This window comes from Manacus candei, unplaced genomic scaffold (assembly GCF_025592945.1).
Source record: "Manacus candei isolate 608988 ecotype Guabito, Panama unplaced genomic scaffold, ASM2559294v1 h1tg000043l, whole genome shotgun sequence".
Classification (NCBI taxonomy): Eukaryota; Metazoa; Chordata; class Aves; order Passeriformes; family Pipridae; genus Manacus; species Manacus candei.
The window spans coordinates 20,602,220-20,614,270 of record NW_026138091.1 but is presented as its reverse complement, the minus strand read 5'-3'; the positions used below and the strand labels follow the sequence as shown (position 1 = coordinate 20,614,270).

Below are 12,051 nucleotides of genomic sequence, written 5' to 3'. Positions count from 1 at the left end.
CAGTTTCATATAGGACACACCCTGAGGATCACTGCTCATTTCTGTCACTCCCTAATCTTCTCTAAGTAGTGCTTTGAAAAAAAATCTCAAAGCAGAAAAAAAACCCTTAACAACTCCAAATTACTGGGCATAATGTACTTAAATTGGGACTTATAATAAAAGGATTGTCAAGTCCCTCTGCAGATCACTCCAGACTTTTTTTCGTGGGTACTGGCAAATGGACAAAATTCTCCAAATTCTTGCATGTCCTGGCATGTGTATGGCTGCCTGAGCCTGTTCCTCATCATCTCTCTACTGTATTCTTGGAAGTTTTATCTTCTTGTCAGGCAGAAACAGGAAATGGTTCCTTTGGAGGAATTTTTACCATATGTCAAGCTAGGGAAAGCAGTCAGGGGCCGGGGCAGGGGATGTGTGGGGGAAACACTGTAGCAGGGATTTTAATTGAAAAAGCTCCTTCCTCTCACCAGCGCTGGCATTGCCTCCCTTCCCCCACGTTACTAATGGAAAACTACAAAGAATGAGAACAGACTTCTGGAAGGCCAACAATTAAGTCACCGCAGAGCCACAAAGCAGCCTTAAGTGCCTTGAATCTTGCTGCTCACCGGAGCAACTGTCTTCTAAAAAGACTAGCTTTTTACTGAAGAAGGATAGAGGAGCAAGACAAGGCACTTATAATTGTTTTTTAATTTAACTATATAAAAAAAGGTAATAATAAAATACAAGAATGAAGGAAGATAAAGACAGCAAATTATAGATATGTTCTTGAAGATTTTTAATAACTTCTTTTTTAAGGCTTCCCTAATGGAGAACATCCTTCAAAACCCACTAATTTGTTGATAAATGACATGATGCAAGTTGCATTTGTTCTCACCCATTACTACACTGCCAGAACTTAGGAAACCAGTAATGTTGCTACGATACAAGGAACCAGTCATCTCAGTTTTGGCTCCTTTCCATGTATTTAAAAATATCAAAAAGCTTTAGAAAAAGCCAAGAGGCTGAGGAAATTCTTGTAAGACTATGCTGCAATTCAGTGCAGTTTTTGCAAACACTGAAAATAAGGAAAGGGAAAAGATGACTGTAAGAAAGTTTGTAATTCTATGGATAGTGAAGTACATGTAAATGTGGGATTGATGGCAATAAAATGGGAAGTACTAAGAAATAAACAGCTATTCTTTACATTCTTCAGTCCTAGGGGCCTGAGAAGCTTCTAAATAACTGATACACAAATTGACTAAAGTTAACCATTTTTCAAAAGCTAAAGAAAAATCAGCTAGGTATCTTTGAAATCCCTTTCAAAACATGCCACAAGAATAGCAAAACGTTACTGTGTTACACTTTAAATTAATTAAAGGGAAAGAAAGCCAGTGTTTCAATTGAAGCTTTAAATATCAAAAGTGAATGAAAGAAAAATCCCACTGCCTAAAGTGTATCATTACTCCTAATATTACTACTGAACCTTCATGCTATGCTTTTCATCAGCTAATATCAAAAGGGTATTTCCTTCTTGAAATTAGGTGCTTGATATAATCTGTAGCAAACACCTAGACATCCACCTAGAAGAATTTAGGCACTCTGTTTTAATTTTTGGCACGGCTTAAGAGTGTGACAAGCAATCTGCAAAACATCTACCAACCTGCTTGGGCAATTCAACATCCATGGACTTGTTGACACTGAGATGAAAATTAGTCATCTACAGCTAAACCTAAGCTCTGTGTTCCCTCCTTGTCCCTATGAAAGAAACTTTGTGGCTGGACTAAAACAGAAAGATTTAAGTTTTCTCTTGTTTTGCCTGCTTTGCCATAAATCTTGTATGCTTGGCTTCACTGTGGTTCAGATTTAGCAGTTTTTAATGAATAGATGTACAGGTAGAATGCCTTTAATTTAAAAACAAATAAATAGTCTTGATATATTTGCAGTAATACTTTATGAAAGCTTTTCAATCAAGTACGGAAAAAAATTCAATCAGAAGCAGGATGGTACTACACCATTGTAAATTTGTTGCTGTATTACAATCTATAACAATTTTAAATAAAGACTCATACGTTTCTATGAAATATTGCAGGTATATTACACTAGTTCTTTCTTCTACTGGTAACCTTTTGAAACCACAAGAAGATCATCCAGAACTTCCTTTTTTCTTCTAAAATCTTGTGAAAAGTTTCCATCAATTACCTTGTGGAAACAGAGTAGAACTCCTCTTTGAAAAGACATTCCTTGTTTGCCACCGTTATACTTTTTACATCTTCTGCTTTTATTCCCAAATTAGATCCCATTATGGTCAAAAGAATTCCACCACTTAGTGGTCCAGTTTTTGGCTCAATCTGTGTTTGCATGAAGGAAAGTTAAAAAAAAAAGCAAAATTAAATACTGCAGTGACCATGTTGCTCTTCCATATTATTTAAAACTACTTTAACTTACCCACACTTGAAATGTAGATATTTCTTGTAGGACCCACACAAAAACACGCTATGTAACTTTTTTAGGTTAATTAATCATCTGGTTAGCTCGGAACCCATATTCATCAGCTGCAGATTTCACATCTCCTGTGGCAGACTGCTTTGTACAAAACTCTTGCCTCTGGTTTATTCTGATTTAAGTTTGCTTCCTCCACTAAAGCACCATGATTTTGAAAAGCAAATGGATTGCGTTCCTTTCACAATCCTTCCATGGAGCTTTTCCAGCATTTTTTTGCCATTATTTTCTCCCTTTAGGTTCACTTCCTAACACACAGTGCTGCCCCAAATAGTGTCTTCAAAAGTTCCTCCCCTGATCTTCCTTACTGCATCTCATGGTAGAGTGCTGCAGTACATGGGCTGATGCTAACTGAGTAATTTGCAAATAAAATGAGGACAGACACGATTCTGCAGTTGCAGTGGACTCCTCAGACTGAAATATGGTCCAAACAGGCACTTGAAATCAGAATGTTTGTTGGGAGACTAACCTGCTTTCATATGTAATACTTGGAGCACCTCCAGCAGGACCTTTTTGGGTCTCCACCTTTGGAGGGCTGCCAGTATACCATCAAGAAGAGGGAGGTTGCACTTTAACATCTGGTCCATCAAAATCAGTTTCTTACGTCTAAGCAAGTCTGAGCATGAGACATGGCTGCCTCTGGCTGCTGGTCAGCCAAGGTGGACAACACTCTTCCCTCACCCTGGGTGAATGCTCCAATTGCAGATTAAGTCAGGGGCGCACATTTGACCTGTCTGACTTCTCAAATCCTACAGTCTTGGGTTTGATTCTGATGTGGACTGGAAGATATCACTGACACCTGGAAAACACTGTGATACAGAAACAACCTGCTCCCTTATTAAATACTATTTTAAAGTCTAGCTTGAAGCCTGTAAATGAGCCTGTTAAGTGTCTGTAGTTGCAGGAGCAGTAAACCTCTCTTACAGACTTATTGCAGGTATAAAGGACTTTGGGGGAGAAAAAACTTATGCTAATTCCTGAGAATCAAGTGCCACATTTTAAGTGTACACTGCTAGCCTGGCTTCTGGCACAGTGAGGACAAGGCTTGAAAAACAAGGAGTCTCAAAGACTCCATTCAGTCTCTTATTTTGAGTCTTTACAAATCTCTCGCACACATCACTATTGACATTATTTCCTTTCAGCTATTTCAGAGGCTAGAAAAAACCCTGCCTTTCAGTATGAGCTTGCTTGGATGCTTTCTCCCGAAAAATATTCCCGGTAGGGAGAGAAAAAAAGCAATCTTACGCGAGTGATTTCTGGAGGAGGACATGTGTTGGTGGGAGGAGCATGACAGAGTTTTTCATAAACACACTTGCTGGGCTTCCCCTCTTCTTCACACCAGACACACCTATAGTCATGGTGGGCAGCGAGGCACAAGCTGCAGTCGCTTCGTCCATAAGAGCAGTTGTACAGAGTCACTGAAAGATGAACGATAAATGCACTTAGACATTTCCCACTGTTTTAAGGATACTCAGTGTGCTTTAAGAAGGAAAACTAACTCCGTGCACAAAGTTCAGTGGAGTCATGAGTGATATGCATATTTTGTCCTTAACCCTGAATCATGTTGAGAGAACATAATTTTTCCATCTATGGAAAAACATGAAATCTATCCATGTGCAGATTATGAATAAACTATCAAGTAGAACCCAAATATATTTTTATCACTCAGGCACTGTCAAAACATTCAAGTACAAAGTCCTTACTTTGACTAATGTCAATAACTCATACAACTGTTCAAAGATTAGTTCAAAAATCAGATCCTCCTGGAGCACCACTAGTCAGATGTGGAAGGGTCTAGACTCTGCATGGGTGTCAGTAGGGACAGACATCAGGTGGCATGGGACCTCTGCCAGTTGCAGATTTAAAAGAAGAGACCTGCCTTTGTAGGCTGTTTCAAGGACATTTGGGACTTTCCATAATCATCACTAGGACCTGAACTAAACAGAATGTTAACACTAAATGAAATGTTATCCTTTGTTCAAGTTAATACTCTTCATTTCTCCATTCTTCTCTATTTTCTTGCTTTTGTTTTCCCTTTTGTCTTGAAATGTCATCCTGATGTATGCCTTATTCCTTCTGTAGTGGGGTTTAGTTTTAGCTTTTCTGAGCCAAGAAATCATGTCTGACAGTCATGCCTCTCTTACTGATGAACGACTCACCAACTCTCCCAGACACTAAGCTTGTTTTGGCCCCCATCAATCTCTAGCATGAAGCAGTCATTGAATAAAACTAATTTTCCCAAATAGATGCAAAGCCTTGAGACATAGCTGGGTGGTTCAGCACCATACGGAGAGCCTGGGTTTGCAAAAAAACATACGGAGATGCACTTGAGAACTAGTGCAGAAGAAAATGGACTGAAAAGATGCCACACATTTCTCTAGGGGAAGTGTGCAAGTTGCACAGACTACCCAGTGTGTGAGTGCTGTCTTCCCTGGAAAAGCGAGATGAATATTGTAAAGAGGAAAACTTCTTTTTTGGTTTTTCTGCTCCTTTTTTCCTTGCTTCTCTCTACTCTTTGCTGCTCTGCTTTTCTGGCCACACAGCCTCTCACCCTCTGCTACTGAGGCTCTGGCACTTGTTGAGTCTTCTAAATCAACTTAACTTACCAGAACAGCAGGATATATCTAAGTTTCCTCCTGTGCTCTTTCAAGAGTTAAATGTGCTTACAGATGGGAATGGCACTGTCGTAGTTTAACTGCAGCTGGCAAACAAGTACCATGCAGCCACTTGCTCACTCCCCCAACAACGGGATTGGGGAAAGAATTGGAAGGGTAAAAGGTAGAAAATTTGTGGGTTGAGATAAAGACAGTTCAATAGGGAAAGAAAAAGCCACACACACAAGCAAAGAAAAACAAAGAATTAATTCACTGCTTCTCATGGACAGGCAAGTGTTCAGCCATCCCCAAGAGAGCAGGATCCCATCTCATGTAACAGTCACCAGAAGAGAAAGACGAATACCATCACTTCAAATGTCCTACCCTTCCTCCTTCCCCCCAGCTTTATATATTGAGCGTGATGCCATACAGTATGGAATATCCCTTTGGTCAGTTTGGGTCACCTGTTCCACTTGTGTCTCCTCCCAACCTCCCACACACCCCCAACTTCCTTGCCAGTGTGGCAGCATGAAAGCAAAAAATGCCTTGGTTTTGTGTAAGCACTGGTCAGCAACAACAAAAACATCTCTATGTCATCATAGTTGTGTACATATCATGTACTGTGTTCAGTACAAATCCAAAACAGCCCCGTACTGGCCACTGTGAAGAACACTAACTATGCCAGCTGAAAACAGCACAGGGGGGTACAAGACAGAAACTCAACATCTCCCCTTTCCAGTAGTGATGAGCTGGTTTATGTGCTCATTATGTCTGACGAAACCTTAGTGACACTGGTTGTTTTTCAAAGGAGGTTCATCCTTGAAGATGCAGGAAATAAAGGAAAGTAAACAGACGTGGACAAGGGTAATTCCCTTTGAGATTGCATATGGTAAAGGCCATTATAAATGTCTATTTAAAGAAAGTTTTTGTTCTCAGAGGAGCAGAATGCTAGAAGGGAGACTGGCAAAGCCACCTTCCAGTCACTAACATTTTCAATGCACTTGATACCTTCCTAGATAACAGCAATAGCAGTAGCTTTTAAAATCTAATTCCAGGAGACTACCATGTCAGATTTCTACTGAAATGAAAAAGTAAAATTAGAATGCTATTTTTTCAGCAGTGGCCTCATTCCCCTGCGAGGCATGAACAATATTGCAGATGCCCAGATCTTGGCTACTGTCTCTCTGCCACTTGCAGGAGAGCATGTAATCTCATACAGACAGTTTTTCTCTAAACGCTATGTATTTTAAACCCTCAGCATTCTGTTTCACAACCAGTCTTTAATATAATAACAGGTTTTTATTCTTTCCCTTACGCTGAAGAGTTGATGCAATGATAAAGCCTGGTTTTAACCCTTTCTACCTCTAATCAGCATATCCACTTGATTTCAAGTAACTTTACCAGCACAAATACAGTTGAGAGTCATTGGAGGTGTATGCAAAACTAAAGGACTTTGCTATTTGTAACAATGAAAAATGAAAGAGCATACATTTGATTCAATCTCTATCTTGAATTTCCAAGGAATTGCACAAAGCAGGAGTAGCATAATTTGCTTCATAGACTGAGCACATTGATATGTCACTGAACAACAAACAATATTTCCAACAGTTTGTCAGTTATCCACTCTGTATGTTGGATGTAAAGGTAGTGCTGTGGAAAAGCACCAGTATGACAGCCCTGGTATGTTGCTGTTTGCTTTTATAAGCAGAAGAGACAATGTGGACAGTGGCAAGGAAAAGTCTCCTCACATCTGTGCTGTGAATTTCTTTTGTGGGAACCAGATTCCTTTCTTATTCCAGCTCTCTGAAAGGTTGCTACTGCACAGACACTTGAAAAGGTAATATTGTCAAACAAATCTTCCCCTTGACTTCCTAAACCCAGCACTTCTCACCCACACCGCCACATGGCCACCAGGTACAGCATGGGAATATATTTACTTTGTTATCCTTCGTTGGCTGGACAGGGATTCTTAACACATCCCTCAGTAAACAATGTCAGCACTGCAATGTTATGACATCCCTCACATCCAGTTGCATAAATGCAATGGAGAAAGCCATGGCCTTAAAGTATTAACCACTCCCCCTGTTCACTGAATAGCTCATTAAATGTACCAGCAGCAGGCCACTCATTAGATTCAGACTCTTATCCATCACCTTGAGATACCAGCTGTGATATCATTGATAAAAAGGACAAAGGATAAAAGGGACATATTGGATTTCATACTGTTCAGAACCCCTGATGGCTTGAGATGTAAAAATGCTATCATAACTTAGTATTCACTAAGTGTTGTACAAAGAAAGGGTTCTTTCACTGGCAGGTTCAAAGGTGCTTCTCAGCAGCAACCATATACCCAAAGTCAATTCTTTTCAAGATGCATAAAAACACATTGCATTGTGGATTTCATATTGCAAGAAAGTCTAAAAGACAGAGAGAATTTGGATTTAAAAAAAATCTCTTTTATAATAAGAAGAGACATTTTCTGATAATTTTTCAATTCCCCTCTTGCAAGGGTTCTATATTTCAATCTGAATGATAATATTTCCTTAATAATTTAACTACTTTTGGGGGGATTTTATGTTTTTCCCAGACTTAAAAAAAGATGCTGGGAATATTTGGTCAAAATTTTGCAGCTTTAAAAATGACAGCCTCTGGAATGGAAATTAAAACAGTGGGAGTTTGTAATATGACCTCCCTGTAACATTCATGCCAGACCCTCTTTTAAGTGCTTTTAACATTGCACACAGAGACATAAGGAAAATCTTCTAAAAATGTAGTTCTATACTGCCAACAAGAAAGGGAATAAATTTAAATATTGTACAGCTGGAGAAATAGGGTCTGAAGATTCAATCTGCAGAGGAAATTACTTGGGGTACTAGTATTAGTTTTCCTGATGTTGACTGATCACACAAGTAACAAGTGTGTTGCCTTATAGTTTTTGCAATATTCTGCCTTAAACTTCAGTCCAAAGGAGAGTAAGGTAGGTCTCAGCTCCTAGATTTCTTCCACTGATTTTGAAGGAGCTTTCTTACTTCAGCTCAGGACTAGACTCACAGACATAATTGCTTCATTGTTGTATGTTGAAAGAAATAAAGAAATTTATATTCATAAAGAAATTTTTATCAGATATCCAGTCATTAGGCTATAATTTTTTTTGTCATATAAATAAATGAATAAAATAATGAGCTGAAAGCACACAATGTTTCTGTGTATTGCCAGCAGACATAGAGACTGCAGAACCTGTCTAAGCTGAGACACAGCTAAAAGTTGAGATTTCAGTTTTTCACTTTCAGGTGAAGTCCATATAAGCAGCAGTGAAAATGATCCCTATTTTATGAGGTAAGTGCCTTGAGAAAGGGAAATGGTAATTGAAAAAAATAGTAATCAAACTATTTAAGTAAGTTTGAACTGTGAAGCTTTGTTATTAGCACTGCCCTTCAGAGCAAAAGCAATCTCAAAATTCATAGAATCATAGAATTGTAGAATCATAGAAGAATTTGGGTTGGAAGAGAGCTTTAAAGGTCATCTATTTAAATCCCTGCAACGAGTAGGGACATCTTCAACTAGATCAAATGCTTTTTTGAGATTGTCCTGTGTACAGCCAGGAGCCAGACTCGATGATCTTTGTGGGTCCCTTCCAACTCAATATATTCTGTGATTCTATGATTCTACTCAGAGCCCGGTTCAGCCTAACTTCCAGTGTTTCCAGGTATGAGGCATCTATCACTTTTCTGGTATCCAAAACATAATGCCATACTAGCCACTGTGAAGAAAACTAACTCTATCTCAGTTGAAACCAGCACAGCAACTTGTGCCAGTGTTTCACTACTCTCACTGTAAAAACCTTCTTCCTTATATCTAATTTAAATCTACCTTCTTTCAGTGTAAAACCATTACCCTTTGTCCTATTGCAACAATCCCTGCAAAGAGTTTGTCCCCATCCTTTTTATAAACCCCTTTTAAGTACTGAAAGGTTGCAATAAAGTCTCCCCAGAGCCTTCTCTTTTCCAGGCTGAACGACCCCAATTTTTTCAGCCTTTTCTCATGGGAAAGGTGCTCCAGCTCTCTGATCATCTCTGTGGCCTTCTCTCCTCTGTATTAATTCCAACACGTCCACGTCCTTCTTATATTGTGGGTCAAGAGCTGGATGCCCTATTCCAGGTGGGATCTCATGAGAGCGGAGCAGAGGAGAGAATAATTCCCTTGACCTGCTGGTCACATTTCTTTTGATCCAGCCCAGAATATGATTGGCTTTCTGGGCTGCAAATGCACATTGTTGGGTCATGTCCAGCTTTTCACACCCAAGTCCTTCTCTGCAGGACTGCTCTCAATCCCTTCATATCCCAGCTGTATTTGTGGCTGGGATTCTCCAAACCCATGTGCAGGACCTTACACTTGGCCTTGTTGAACTTCATGAGGTTCACAAGGGCCTATCTCTTCAGCCTGTCGAGGTCCCTCTGGATGGCATCCCTTCCCTCCAGTGTGTCAACTGCACCACACAGCTTGGTGTCATCAGCAAACTTGCTGACAACACTGATGTTTGATGCATTACTTTAGTATTAATCACTTTTGATCTGTCAGATTTGTTTTAACCACACAAGTAAAACCTACAAACATTCTTATTCATGACTCCAAATTATGAAGGAATAGATTTCTGTTTACTGTAATTAACCTCCCTTTAATCCCATATTTCATACTTACCCATCAGTTTGCTGTCAATCTTCACCTTATCTGTTCTTATGGATAAGTTAAGTTGTAGAGTCTCATTTGCACTATAGGAGAACTGGAAAAGATGACAAAATAGAGATATTTATACCTTCATTTGGCAAGGTTGATCTCATGCATTTTCTATGATTCTCAATAATCAGAGCTGTGAAGGTTTTAGAAATTCTCTCAAGCCTTATGGCCTTTTCTTCATCTTGGCCAAATACATTTATAGAAAAATGTTTTAATGAACCTAATCCTTCACAATCAGAATTTTCAAGTACCAAGGGACAGCAATATCTGAATACTCGCTTATCATTAATTTAATTTACACTTGGTTATAAGTATCAAAGCAGCAAAAGTACTGCTCAGATGCAGTAAGTATAGCTGCTGACCCTGCTGAGTTCTCCCTTCCCACACCATCTGGCCCCATTACTTTTGTGGGCACAGCAGACTCGCACCACATGGAGAGGAAATCTCTCACATCTTTTGCAGTGCAACCTCCTCATTTTACAGCCAAATCACAAGGTTCACGTGCTCCAAGACATGAGCTTCTGCTCATGTTGAAAGACAGCAGCAGTAACAACTACTGGGAAGGAAAAAGAGCAAAGAAAAATTCAGAGGCTTTATAAAGCAAATGCTTTGTGCTAGGCACAAATGACACATGAATGTTCATCAGTTCTCAAAACTACTGTTAGTGAACTCATAAGACATAAAGTTTAAAGTCAGCATTACATTTGTGAGTCAAACTTTGAGCTTAGAAAATAGACTATTTTTAAAATACTATATCCTTTCTCAGTAAAATAAACCAGAGTGAAAGAAGCATAACTACTTGTGAGAGACTGAAATCATTAGTGGTTTAAACATCATTAAAATCACTGAAAGACTTGTCCACTGTAGCAAACTGTGCAAAGAAGCAACTGCTCACCAAAGCCCCCGCCTACCCAAATATGCCTACTAATTTGGACTGTGACTGGAAGTTGAGATAAGATAAAGGTGATACTATTGTCCAATTATCTCAGGAAAAAAACAAGTATCCACAAGTGTGAGAGACTGGAATGCTAATGGTTCAAGCAATCAAGGTGCAAGCCTTCTGAGCCTGGGCACACCCACCACCTCAGGCTACAAGCTGGGCATTGAACAAGATAAGGAAAGAGGTAAATCCTCTGAGGTGGGGTAGTGTTTCTTTGTCCTTACACAAATGACTCAGATGTGGTAACTCCCCTCTGGGAAGTACGAAACATTCATGTGAAGCCTCAAGGTATTTATCTCTGCTGATGGGCCATAATTGACTCAACCGCGCTGATGTAACAGGCAACTGTAACATCTTACAAGGTGTAAAAGACTCATGAAATGTCATGTGATCCAGTATTATATCATCCTCTGTAAATTTCCCATGCCAGGGGAGGTACTGGGGGCATTTCTACCTAGCCTAAGCATAAGAACCACCCCCCCCCCCAGGGATCCCTCACTGCCCTGGGCTTCCTGTGACAGATTCAGACTGCAAACATCACTTTGACAAGACTGGGACTCTCACCACTGAAAAGACCACAAGAGGAAGAACGGGATGCCATTGGAGTCCACAGAGTGGTGATATTTTTTCTACTTAATCTGTCTCTCTGTCACTCTCTTTCTCTCCTGTTGAACCTTCCCTTTTCCCTCTTTCTTTGTATCTCTCTCTGCCTAACATTTACTACTAAATAAAAATCCATAGTACTGATTTGGGGACATGGTCTCCTTTGCATCTTAATTCAGGCAGAGGCATCTCTCTAATAATTTTAATAACCAAATCATAACACTACTAAGTAGCCAAACAACAGCATGCTATTACCATTCTTACCACTCCCATTTTTACAGATGCAAAATGGGAAAGATAATGAATTGGGATGTGGAGAGAGAGAGCACTGAAATTCTTGTATTTTCACAGAATTACAGAATATGCTAAGTTGGAAGGGACCCAAAAGGATCATCAAGTCCAACTCCTATCCCTGCACAGGATCATCCTCAAGAGTCATAACATGTGCCTGAAAGTATCATCCGAATGCTTCTTGAACTCTGCCAGGCTTGGTGCTGTGACCACTTCTCTGGGGAGCCTGTTCCAACTACCCTCTGGGAGAAGAACCTTTTTCTAATATCCAACCTAAACCACCCCTGACACAACTTCAGGCCATTCCCTCAGGTCCTGTCATAGGTCAACACAGAAAAGAAAGCAGTGCCTGTCCCTCCTCTTCCCCTCATAAGGAAGTTGTAACTGCAACGAGATCTCCCCTCAGTCTCCTCT

General features: G+C 39.8%; 1 protein-coding gene across 10 annotated transcripts in view; it reads right to left on the bottom strand.

Moving 5' to 3' along the window:
• PLXNB2 (plexin B2) overlaps nt 1-12,051 on the bottom strand; it is a 262,497-nt gene that overhangs the window by 47,924 nt on the left and 202,522 nt on the right. For all 10 annotated transcript variants that reach the window (XM_051795629.1, XM_051795621.1, XM_051795630.1 and 7 more), the window contains 3 exons: nt 9,768-9,849; nt 3,721-3,893; nt 2,176-2,324 (listed from right to left, as the gene is read on the bottom strand). In XM_051795629.1, the coding sequence (XP_051651589.1) occupies nt 2,176-2,324; nt 3,721-3,893; nt 9,768-9,849 (404 nt within the window). The remainder of the gene's footprint in view (nt 1-2,175; nt 2,325-3,720; nt 3,894-9,767; nt 9,850-12,051) is intronic.